Below are 13637 nucleotides of genomic sequence, written 5' to 3' on the forward strand. Positions count from 1 at the left end.
GTAATTTTTGCCTAAATTTTGATGGGAGAAGGAAATTTGTAGTCCCAACACATGATAGACATAGTTAACAGAATTTAAATATGGACAACTTAATACCTAACTGAACTCATTAGAAAGGAAAATATATGCCAAATGATCAACAATCTGCAAACTAATTACAATGTCCTGGAGATGGTTTTTAAGTTCAGAAATAGTCTCAGTTGTTACATACTTGGATTTTAATACCTGGAGGCATGACAAGATCTTGACTGCTCAAGAGGGGGCTGAAACTAAAACCTCTACATAAAGCTAGGATCCTGAAACGGCTTTTCAAGCTTGATAAAAACTTGAAAAATTATATTATTGATCCAGGTAAAACACAAAGAGAAACTTGTTTTTACCCCATAGGCCTATGCAATTTCTGAAATGAAAACCTCAAAGAGTATTGCACACTGGTTCAAGATCTGAAATCAGCCTGTGCACTTGATGCAGACGTGTGTGAGCTGAGAAGTTAACATACAAACTGGTCCTGGGCTGGCAATGACCTGGGGCTCTTTACTTAGTGGAAGACTTCTACCATTCAGGCATTTAGATTTTTCAAAGGGGTGGAAATTTTCATTAAAGATGAGCTTAAATCTAGGCACAGTGATGCATGCTTGTAATTCCAGAAAGCAAAATATAAAGTGGCAGACATAATCTAACTATATCAATATTAACATTAAATGTGAATGGACCTGGACCAACCCTGTAACCTAATGGTTAAGAGAGCTGGATTCCACATGGCTGATCATTGAATCCCAGCTCTGGTGGCTTGAAGAACTCTCCAGATCAGGACCAGCAGTTGGAGTAATGGCTATGTTGCTGGACTCCCATGTAGTTGACCACAGTTTGAGTCCTGGACCTGGTGACTTAAACTCACACTGGGCATGTGTGCATGCATGCCCAAGATCCTGAGAGGAGAATGGAGGACGAAGGGATTGTGGTGTGGCTATCCCCCATGGGGGGGTAATTTCTTGCTTTCTGTCTCTCTGTCTCTCTCCATCTTTCTGGCGAGTGCATGCGCCCTATAGCAAAAACCTCTCCAAAAAGAAAAAAAGAAAGAAAGAAAGAAAGAAAGAAAGAGAGAGAGAGAGAGAGAGAGAGAGAGAGAGAGAAAGAAAGAAAGAAAGAAAGAAAGAAAGAAAGAAAGAAAGAAAGAAAGAAAGAAAAGTAAAACTCTCCATGTCTATGTGCATGTGTCCCTAAGATCCCAACAGGTTAGAGAAATGGAGAAGGGATTGGGGCATGAATGCGACTCACTGGGGCTTGCTTTCTTCCTCTCTCTGTCTCTCACAAGTGCATGTGCCCTTTGGCAATCAAAAAAGTGAATGGGGGACCAGCTGATGGCGTGATGGTTATGTTGCTGGACTCTCACTCACATGGCTGACCACAGTTTGAGTCCCATACCTGGAGGCTTGAAACTCACGCCAGGCATGTGTGCATGCATGCCCAAGATCCTGAGAGGAGAATGGAGGAGAAGGGATTGGGATGTGTCCATCCCCCTAGGGGGTGATTCCTTGCTTTCAGTCTCTCCATCTCTTCCTGTCTTTCCAGCAAGCACATGCACCTTATAGCAAAAATCTCTTAAAAAAAAAAAAAAAAGGACTAAACAGTTATAAGGCAGGTACCATCACACTGGATTAAAAAAAAAATCAAGATCCAACTATATGTTGTCCACAGGAGACACACATCATATTCAAACTCTTCCAAAAGACATTAGAGGAGGGAACCCTTCTCAACTCATTCTTTGAGATCAGTATTACCCTGACCCCAAAACAAAAACAACACTAGAAAAAAAATCACTACAGGTGAATATGACTTATGAATATGGATACAAGAATCCTCAAAAGATATTAGCAAACTGAATTCAGCACATAGTAAAGATTATTCCTTTTATTTGTGATAAAGAGCATGTGTGTGTGTATGAGAGAAAGAGAAGCACCCTCAACAAGGTCCCGTGATACCATGATCCCCTTCCCCTAGTCCTCCAACTTGTCAGGATCTTGGGCACACTTGCACAGTTTGGTGTGTTTTCACACCAACTGGAGGACCTGAACCCACAGTCAGCTATGTGGCTTCCTACACTGCAGTTCAGTTTGCCACAAAATGTGCCACAAGGCTGGGCCCAGCAGTATGTTAAAAGGCTTACATACCATGATCAAGTCAAATTTATCTCAGGACTGTAAAGTTGGTTTAACATTTGAAAATCAATTAATGTAACACACCATATCAATAGAACGAAGGACAAAATTACACAATTATCTGAATTGACACAGAATATTTGGCAAAACATTTGGACAAACTCACAATGTTAAAACTGAAATATTACAAAAAACTAGGAATACAAGGAACGATTATTTTTTTGAGAGATTTTTGTTATAAGATATGTGCACTTGCCAGAGAGACAGAGAGACAGAAAGCAGGAAATCATCCCCCAAGGAGGGATGGCCATGCCAAGATCTCTTCTTTATTCTCCTCTTGGGATTTTGAACGTGCATGCACACACACAAGGCGTGAGTTTTAAGCTACCAGGTCCAGGTCTTGAATCGTGGTTGGCTATGCGGGAGTTTCACAATGAAACATTCTTAACTTGATAAAGGGCATCTACAGAAAAGGCACAGCTAACATATTTACTTGGAAAAGACCGAAACTTTCAGATCAGGATCAAGACAAAGATATCTGTTCTTGTCACTTTTGGTCAACATTTTATTGGAGATTTAATTCAGAGTCATTAGCTATGAGAAAGAAATTAAAAGTATCCAGATTATAAAGGAAGAAATGAAAGTTTCTATTTTCACATGAATTGATCTTACGTATAGAAAACTCTATGGGATTTTTCAAAAGCATATTGTAAATAATAAATTCAGCAAGTTTATAGGTTACAAGAGAAACATGGAGTGATTCATTACATTTCTACACAGTATCAACGAATAAAAGGAACATAAAATTGAAAAAAGAAATTCTTTTGATTATACCATCAAAAAGAATTTTAAAACCTTAGGAATAAATTTAACAAAAAATAAGTGTGAAACTTTGAAAACTATAAAATCTGTTGAGGTAGGAGTTCACTGAGAATAGCAGAGCAGGGAGCTCCAAGAATCTGTCTCTCCACTGAAGTAACAATTAAGTTTGCAAAAACTGTCAGAAAGAACTTTTTGGAACTCTAGAATTTAATAAAAAGTTTAGAACAACTGGGGAAATGCTTAATGAAGAATGAAACAGCTAAATTTTGTAAAAGAAAATTCTGGCACTTTTGTTTGCTCACCTACCAAGTCACATTTTGCAGCTCCACAATGGACAAAGGGACAATGGTCCATGTTCCTAGTGTGGCTTCTTGCTGCTAATGGAGGCCATATAGACCTTGTTTTCAAATAAAAGTGATTGCGCACTTTGACTTGTTTGTCATTCTCTGAGGAAGTGACTCAGGGGCTTACCTTTGTATCACCTCCCTCAAAACTCTCTCAGGACTGGAGTGGTTTCTGTTTGTGGAAAACATTTAAAGGAATGTAGTACCTGAAACTGCCGGGGGCAAGGGACAACCAACATCGCACACATCGGACACATGAAAAGCTTTGCACAGACTGGAGGAGATAATTGGAGGAATGAGAACTTTGAAAAGCTCCCACATAACCTGGCACACATAAGCCCAGGAGTATATACATGCTCAGAAAAGCACAAAATACCAAAACATATGAGATTTTATACTAAAAAAATGCTTAGACCAAAATGCATAGTTGTAATGGCTTATATTTAAAAGAAGAGCTCTCAGATCAGCAATCTAATTACGCCTTAAGGAACTAGAAAAAGAAAAGCAAACAAAACCCAAAACAGAAGGAAGGAAATAATAAAGGCCAGAGCAGTGATAAATGAAATAGAGAACAGAAAAATAATCAACAAAGTTGACAAACCTATAGCTAGACTAACAAAAAGAGAAGACACAGATTACTAAAATCAGAAATGAAAATATGGACATTACTACTAACAGAAATAAAAATAATAATAGAGAATACTATGTACAACAGTGTGCCAATAAATTAGAAAACCTATATGTAGTAGACAAATTCCTAGAAATGATAAGTTAACAAAACTGACTCAAGAAGAAATAGAAAACCTGAGTAGATTCTGGAGAGATTAAATCAACAATCTAAAACCTTCCAAAAAAGAGAAGCCCTAGAATTTTACAAAACATTGAAAGAAGAATTAACTATGATACTTCTCAAATCTTCCAAAAAACAGAAGGAACACTTCTCATTCCAGCATTACCCTGTTAGCAAAGCCAGTCGAAGGTCTCAAGAAAATTACATACAAATATATACTATAGGAAAATTTATATAAAATATATTCAATGAAATACTAGTAAGTTGAATCCAGCAGCATATTAAAAAGATCAACACCAAGATGAAGTGGAATTTCAGGAATGTAAGGGTGGTCTGGCATCTGAACATCAATTAGTAACAAAACCATTCCAACTGATACAGAAAAATGTTTTGCCAACATTCAAAAAAATCAATTCCTCAGGGGTCAGCAGGTGGCATAGTGGTTAAGGTACTGGAGTTAACATGGTGACTGAGTGGTTTAAGCCCTGGACCTGATGGCTTGAAATGCATGCCAGGCATCTGTGCATGTGTGCCCCAAATCCCAAGAAGAGAATGGAGGAAAAGGAATTGTGATGTGGGGAAGGGTGATTTCTCACTCCACCCCCCTCTCTGTCTCTCTCCAGTGAGTTCACATGCCCTATAACAAAAAAACTAAAAAATAAACAAAAAAGAAGTCCTTATTCATCATATTAAGAATATAAGGGCAGGGGCCAGCAGATGGTGTAGTAGTTGAGGTGCTGGATTCCCACATGACAGCTGTAGTTTTGTGTCCTGGGTCCAAGCGGCTTGAAAATCATGCTGGGTGCGTGTGCATGCATGCCCAAAATCCTGATAGGAAAATGAAATGAAAGAGATTGTGGCATGGCCATCCCCCCTCCCCTCCACCCGGGGATGATTTCTCACTCTCCATGTCACTGTCTTTCTCTGGCAAGCACACGCATCCTATGACAAAAAAACCTCCATCTATATATCTTTAGAAATACAGATATCTATATTTCAGTGTGTGTGTGTGTGTGTGTGTGTGTATGTATGTATCTATGTATGTGTGTATGTATGTGTATATATATAGGAAGTTCCTCAACATGCTAATAGACTATAATCAAAACCCATTACTGGGACCAGCAGTTAGTGTAATGGCTATGTCGCTGGACTCCCATGTAGTCGACCACAGTTTGAATCCCGGACCCAGTGACATAAACTCACCCCAGGCTCATGTGCATGTGTGCCCAAGATCCCGAGAGGAGAATAGAGGAGAACAGATTGCAGTGTGGCCATCCCCCCTGGGGGGAGATTTCTCGCTTTCTGTCTCTCTGTCTCTCTTTGTGTTTTCGGTGAGCGCATGTGCCCTAATAGCAAAAACCTCTCCAAAACAAAACAAAACAAAATTGCTAACATCATACTCAGTAATGAAGGACTGAAAGCTTTCCTTCTATAATAAGGAACAAACAGTTTTCACCATGACTTTTTGATATTATACTGGAAGTTCAAGCCAGAGCAATTAGGCAAAATAATAATAGTAATAATAAAGGAATTACAAATGGAAAGGAACTATCTCTAGTCTCACTTGAAATGATGCTCTATGTACAAAATCCTAAAGAATTTAAATAAGCTATTAGAGCTAATCAAGTTTAGCAGAGTTTCAAGATTTATGATCAGTACACAAAGATTAGTTGTATTTTTATTGTTTTTCTTTTCTTTTTTTTAGAGAGAGAATTTTGCTTTAAGGTGCATACGCTCACTAGAGAGAGAAAGAAAGTGAGAAATCAGCCCCCTCTCCCAGGGGAGATGGTCACACCTCGATCCCTTCTCCATTTTCCTTTTGGGATTTTGGACACACATGCACGTGCACCCAGTATGAGTTTCAAGCCATCAGGTCCAAGACTTGGACCATGGTTGACTACGTGAGAGTCCAGTGACATAACCATGACATCATCTGGTGGTCCCAGATCAGTTGTATTTCTTACAGAGGAATGAACAATCCCAAAAGGACTTTAAGAAAACAGGGTTTACATGCCAGGTATGTATACATGCATTCCCAAAATCCTGAGAGGAAAATGGAGGAAGAGGATTACAGCATGGCCATCCTCTAGGGGTATGCTTTCTCTCGCCCCTCCTCCAGTCTCTCTCTGGTGATCACAACACCCTATGGGAAAAAAAAATTTTTTTAAATATTTGAGTTTGTAGATTATTTTGGTAGTAATATTGTAGAGCTTTTAATTAAATTCTTTGTTTTTATGTATATCATATCCAAGCTAAAAACTACATTTCTAATATAGGAACAGAATTACTTATTTGCTTTATTCTACTAAAAATAATTTTTTGTTTGTGATAAAGCATATGTGCTCACTGGAGAGAAAGAGGGATTTATTCTACTAAAAATTTTTTTGTGTGTGTGATAAAGCACATGTGCACCCTGGAGAGAAAGAGGATGAGAGAAAGAGAGAGAGAGAGAGGGAAAGAAATTACTTCCTAGGGGGGATGGCCATGCTGCATTCCCTTCTCCATTCTCCTCCTAGGATTTTGAGCATGCATGTACAGTGCCCGGCATGTTTCTCAAGCTGTAGGGTCTGAGACTCAAACTGTGAAGTCGAGCATGTGGAATGAAGCTGCCTTAACCACCACACCACTGTGATGATTTTGTACTTACTCATTTTCATCTGTGTAGCTTTCTAGGATACCTTTGTCTTTGTTGATCATTTTTGCACTCTGACATAGTAGTAACTCATTGTTTTTTTTTTTTTTTTTTTTTTTTTTGAGAGTTTTTTGCTATAGGGTGTGTGCACTTGCCAGACAGAGAGACAGACAGAAAGCGAGAAATCACCCCCCAGAGGGGATGACCATGCCACAATCCCTTCTTCTCCATTCTCCTCTCGGGATCTGGGCACACATGCACACACGTGTGGCCCAGGTTTAAGCCACCGGGTCCCGGACTCCAAACGTGATCAATTACATGGGAGTCCAGCGACATAGCCATTACGCCAACTACTGGTCCCAAGTAGTAACTCATCTTTACTAATCTGACATAGTTATTTTGATGTTGGCATTGCAGACTTTAGCATGTCATGTGTCAAGTGCTTACTTAGATTTTAGATCTTTTTTTTTTTTTTTTTTTTTTTTTAGTTTTCCATCAAGCCTTGTATAGTATCTTGCCTACACTGAGTTCTGAAAATGACAGTTACTGGGTGAATTATTTTTAACTGAAGTGAAGGCCTTATAGAGGAAATAGACTGGATATATCTTTGAAGTATCTGTAGAATTCAATGCATGGAGAGACCTTAAGGTGGGAGAGCAACATGAGAAAGTCAAAGCACCTACTGGGACCAGCAGTTAGTGTAATGGCTATGTCATTGGACTCCCATGTAGTTGACCACGGTTCGCGTCCTGGACTCGGTGGCTTAAATCTCATGCCGGGCACGTGTGCGTGTGTGCCCAAGATCTCGAGAGGAGAACGGAGGAGAAGGGATTGCAGTGTGGCCATCCCCCCTGGGGGGTGATTTCTAGCTTTCTGTCTCTCTGTCTCTCTCTGTCTGGCGAGCACATGCGCCATATAGCAAAAACCTCTCCAAAAAAAAGCACCTACTGCTAAAAGTAGTGTGTTTCAAACACATGAATTAAATGAAAAATGCCTGATGGACTGGCAGGCGGCATGTTGGTTGGGGACACTGGACTCCCACATGGCCAACTGTGGTTCAAGTCCCAGACCTGGTGGCTTGCTTTCTCCTTTCTGTGTCTCTATCTTTCACTCTGTTTCTCTCTGATCAAATTTAAATAAATAAATAAAGTTAAATAATTCTTTTTTTAAAAAAAAATGCCTGAACTAGAATGTGGCGGTACAAATAGAAACCTGAAAATTATAGAAACTTTGCCTCACATTCACATTTTTTGGGGGGAGGGAGGAGTTTTTGCTATAGGACATGTGCGCTCACCAGAAAGACAGAGACAGACAGAGAGATAGAAAGCGAAAAATCCCCCCTTAGGAGGGATGGCCATGCCGCAATCCCTTTTCCTCCATTCTCCTCTCAGGATCTTGGGCACTCACGCACACGCACCTGGCATGAGTTTAAGCCACTGGGTCTGGGACTTGAACCGTGGTCGACTACATAGGAGTCCAGCGACATAGCCATTACATCAACTGCTGGTCCCAACATGCACATTTTTTATATCTAACATGAGCAAGGTAGCTAGTGCTTGAATATTTGACACATGACACATTTTGTATAGAAAAACAGAAAAAAATACATCATAATTCCTATGCTTTTAAAAGTAAGGAAACAAAGTTGGCTTTTTTTCTTTTCTTTTTAATGGAGGGGCATGAAATAAAACATCTAATTTGTCGTGGCTTTTACTGAATGTAGTCGTTATATTTATGTTATCTGTCACTAGATGGAGTCCATGAGCCCAGGGAACTTTTGGTTGGACTTTAAAACTTTCCCTGTAATTCCTTTGCCTAGAAAAAAGAAAAAAAAAAAAAAAAAAAAGCTTTAAAATACTGACAAGTGAGTTGGAATGGCAGATTTTTTAATTTTCCTTTTTGAAGAATCATCAGCCTATAAAAGAATCTTTTCAATTCTTCATATTCCTGCCCTCCAAAAAAAGAAAAAAAAGAATTTGGAAAAGACTTTAAAACTATAGTTTACCATGAGTTCTAAATCCTTTCAGTATTAAGAATGTTATTGTTTTTAATTGACTTTATTATTGAATGTCGACTAAAAATTAAGTTGTCATCCTCTGTTCCGTCTGTTCCCTTACACTTCTATGCAAGGGCTTTAGATTTCTATCCGGTTATACATTTTCCCCTCACGAACTTGCTTTCAAATACTAGCAATTGCTGCATTGTTGCATTGCTTACTAAGTGTCAGTTCTTAGCATAGCACATTGCACAGCACATGCTGCATTTGCAAACCCTTCCATGGTAGGAGGCATAATGAGCAAAAGGCCAGGATAAGCCATTTTTCTTTATCAAAGCTGTCTGAAGGTAAGAAGCCTCCAGTTAATAATAGTGGTGCTGGTGAGTATTCCAGTCACAAGCTTCATTTTGGGAGGGGACCGGGCAGTGGGAAAAGAGCATATGAATACATGAAGTGGTTGCAGAAAGGATCTTGGGCACTTTCCAAGCCCCAGAGAGGATGCAGTTAATTAGCTCAATTAGCCTGAGTGCAAGACAACATGTGGGCAAGGTATGATCTAATTCCTTTTTTATGTCTTTCTGCCACAGCACGTGCCCTTACAGTCGGCCTCCCTTTGGCTATGGAAATTTTCCAAGTTCAATGCCAGAATGCCTTGGTTATTATGAAGACAGGTACCAAAAACATGAGGCTATGTTTTCAGCTTTAAATAGAGACTATCCTTTTAGAGACTACCCAGATGAACGCACACACAGTGAAGATTCCCGGAGCTGCGAGAGCATGGATGGGACTGCTTACTATAATAGTCATAGCCACAGTGGGGAAGAGTACTTAAGTCCCATGCCTCAGATGGACATGGGTGCGTTGGAGAATGTCTTCACAGCCCCGACATCAACTCCCTCTCGCATCCAGCAAGTCAACGTCACTGACAGTGATGAGGAGGAAGAAGAAAAAGTGCTCAGGAATTTATAATTTTAAAACAAATATGCACAGAAAATAAACATTTCTTAAAATATATTCTGGGTCAGTTGGTGTGAGAAAAAAAAAAAGCCTAGAATGTTTTGCTGAGAGTTTTCAGCCATGATTTGAGGAGTCAAAGCCAAATGCAATTTATGTCTTCATAAAATTTTGGTTAGTGAAATTGTAGTCCTGATGTTTCATCCTAGGGATATTTGAGATATGAAGCAGTTTATTTTTATGACTGAAAATTGCATCAGTATGTATTATTATTTTATCTTGGAATGCTCAAAATACTGAAGTTTCTCACAATTGTCTGTGAGGAGACAGGGAATATATATCTAGCATGACAAATGTGATTTGTATTTTATCTCAGGGTACATTTATTTTTCTTAAATGATTTTTTTGGTGTTTATAGATGTCAGTTGTTTTGCAATATTTTGAAAATATTTGATAACTTTTAGTAGAGAACTGGGACCCAGTTAATAAATTTAATTTACAGTAATAACCTGCTTTAAGTTAAAAATGTGTTTTAATAGCACTTGAGTAATTCCTTCAGATGACTTTAAACATTTCTGTTTCTAAACATTTTTATCATAATTTTGAATACCTTTTCCCATTTGGTATGCATTGTTCTACCTTTGTTATAACTAAATAAATATAGATAAAATTGTTTTTGTTGAATGTTTTCTGTTTGGGGGATAGAAATGAGCAAAATAAGTATTGTTCATTAAAGATTATTTTTCATACCACATACAGATATTTATTTTTAACTAATAGTCTCTAGAATTGCACAGATTCTACTTACTTGCACGAGACTTGACCTCTCATCAACAAAGATGTGTATATATTCTGTTGCACATTTCCAAACTCTGCACATGCATACAAGGGACGTCAGCACTCCCCCAAATGGAAGAGCTCTTCCAGCTGTGGTTCAGGTAGCTGTCCTGAAACCATGGGCTTATTTAATAGCAGGTAGAACTCATTTAATTCAGAGAACAAAACCCCCTACCTGTGATGTAAACTCTTGGTGAGTGCCCCTTTATGGCTGGAAAAGGCCTTGGTATGAAAGGATCAGGACCACCAGTTAGGATCATGATGAAAGATTTATCACAAGGCACAAAGTAAATTGATGATGAGAAATAGCGACAAATCAATACAATTTCCTCTCGATTATCTGTATAATTTATGCAACTTGAGATCTTGTTTCTTAAAACTGCTTGAACATTGTGTATGGAAACTTGTTCTAAGTATCCAACTTATTTTACTAAACCTGTATTTGTTTCTTAAACAAAGGTTGTTAATGTAATCCATTTTGTCAACCATGTACTTACTGTACAGAACATTTTCTCTTTCAATAAAAATGTGTTTATATTTTTTATTACTTCACACAATGCCATTTTGATGTGATCAAAGAGCAAAACTTGAATTTCTTGGTCAATAGTAAACATGTCACCTCACAACTGAACCAAAGCAGCATGTATCTACCTATTTGATGACTATACTGTGAAGGAAAATATATACAACAATTTTATCTATTTACCTCATCCCATTTTAATAGCATTTTATGATTAAACTGGCTTTCAATCAAAGACCTTATTCTTTTTTTTTTGGAGAGGTTTTTGCTATAGGGCGCGTGCGCTCGCCAGACAGACACAGAGAGACAGAGAGACAGAAAGAGAGAAATCACCCCCCGGGAAGGATGGTCACGCTGCAATGCCTTCTCCTCTGTTCTCCTCTCAGGATCTTGGGCACGCACGCACACGCAACCGGCGTGAGTTTTAAGCCACCGGGTCCGGGATGCGAACCGCAGTCGACTACGTGGGAGTCCAGTGACATAGCCATTACGTTAACTGCTGGTCCCAAGACCTTATTCTTACAAACAAATTGATTAGGGGCATCACTGTGTAAAGTAATGATGTGATACAGTGCATAGTCTAGTCTTTCTTAAGTCCATGTCTTCAGGATACACCTGTACCTCTGATTCCTTTCTCAATCTTTTCTTTTAATGACTAAAGTTGGGCAACTCTTTTATTTATTTATTTGGAGAAGTTTTTGCTATAGGGCGCGTGTGCTCACCAGAAAAACAGAGAAAGACAGAGAGACAGAAAGAGAGAAATCACCCCCCGGGGGGATGGCCATGCTGCAATCCCTTCTCCTCTGTTCTCCTCTCAGGATCTTTGGCACGCACGCACACGCACCTGGTGTGAATTTAAGCCACCAGGTCCGGGATCAAATTGCGATGGACTACATGGGAGTCCAGTAACATAGCCATTACACCAACTGCTGGTCCCAGGTTAGGCAACTCTTAATCTTCTTTCTCTTTTTCTTCAGTGCTGGAATTAGAAGCCAAGAGTTTAGTTAATAGATCTATAGCATAAATTGGGTTGGAAAATATGGATGTCTTTTATTTAGAAATGTACCCAATTGTAGGTGAGCATACCTAATGGCAAATGTCCAGATTTGCTCACTTATAGTCTTCAAATCACTGAACAAGCTCCACCCCATTGACAGTAATTCATTTGCCTCTCCAAGTCATCAAAGTGAAACTATATAAGCTTGAACTCACAAGTACTAATAGAAATCATTGCTTTTTCTTATCATAAATTGGAAGTAATGGTATTTTTTTTAAAAATAAGAATAGGTTCAAAGTGTGTTGAAGTGTCATTAGGTTTAGAAAGCCACTCAAACTGTTCTATATTTTGGACAAAGCTGCTCTAGCCATTTGCAAATAAAAACCAGTTTCACCACAAATAACAATGTTCAAGGAGCTAAGTTACCAAATTCAGAAAGGGAAGAGCAGTATTGCTTTATGTATGTTAGTTAGAACCCAAACCTTTTAACTATTCTGACAAACTTTGATCACAAAAGTTTGAAAACTACATGTCATCTCCCATGTCAGAGTATCAGTGTCCACTATCGTTGTAATGTCTCAAAGCCTTGCAGTAAAGAAGCGTGTTGAACCTATTTCAGTGTTTATTTACCATGAGACTCCTTTTATTGTTTTAATATAATGTCTGCTCACTTTTCCAGAATACCCTTTGGAAATGGTAATAAAATTATAGCTGGTGGCTTTGGTTTTAAAATTGTTGACTTCACATATTTTTTTTCTATTTATTACCTCAAATCCTTTACTGAAAGAAAACAATGGCTAAATACACTATTCTCTGCATTAAGGACCTAATAACTTAAAACATTTAAGAATTGAACTGTAGTTGTAAATTGCCATGGGCTATTCAACTGGCTTTTTATCTTTGGCCATCTTTTCTTTTTTTTACTTTTTTGAATTAATTTATTTTACATTCTTTCACTGAACATCACCACAGCATACCAAATGCATTTTTCCAGCCAGAATACACTGTAAAGTGGCTTAATCATACATGTTATCAACAAAAAATAATTTTGCATTTGTTTCTTGTGTATGTATTTTTTCTCCCCCTATTTCTCACCCTCTGCCATTTCTCATCCTCCTCCTACCCCATCTCTGGTATCTGTAGTTGCTTTCCATTCCTTTAGTCTTTCCCACATTGTATTGATTCACAAAGTATCTTAATTAAATATTTTCAATAGTAAATTCAGCCAGTATATACATATCAGTGAACAAAAGTTGGCCTTAGGCATGAAACTCTGTGGGTAGAATGAATATACTATAAAATAGCACATAGCTGAGGCTATCTAGTTTACTGTAGTTACTAAATAGGTATTTTTTAAATACATTTTTTTAATTTCAAGAAAGGCATTTTTAGCTTTAATAAATCAAAATTTTAAAAAATGTTAAAACTTTGCTTAATACTAAAGCAAGGAAACAAGTTAGGATTCTGTTGGAATCATAGGTACATGGACCCATCCACAACTCGAAAGATGATACTTTTTTCTTTCTTTTCTTTTTTTTTTTTTTTTTGGGGAGGTTTTTGCTTTAGGGCACGTGCGCCCACCAGAC

General features: G+C 38.2%; 1 protein-coding gene across 1 annotated transcript in view; it reads left to right on the forward strand.

Annotated features, from left to right (window-relative positions):
• The window catches only part of SOX30 (SRY-box transcription factor 30), a gene marked incomplete at its 5' end in the record, with an annotated part of 25439 nt that extends 15703 nt beyond the window's left edge, over positions 1-9736 (forward strand). Inside the window, one exon of the mRNA XM_006165111.1 lies at positions 9331-9736. Within this exon, the coding sequence (XP_006165173.1) occupies positions 9331-9712 (382 nt within the window). The remainder of the gene's footprint in view (positions 1-9330) is intronic.
• Between the last annotated feature and the right edge of the window lie 3901 nt (positions 9737-13637).

The sequence above is a fragment of the Tupaia chinensis genome, unplaced genomic scaffold, assembly GCF_000334495.1.
Source record: "Tupaia chinensis unplaced genomic scaffold, TupChi_1.0 Scaffold143796_1, whole genome shotgun sequence".
NCBI lineage: Eukaryota > Metazoa > Chordata > Mammalia > Scandentia > Tupaiidae > Tupaia > Tupaia belangeri.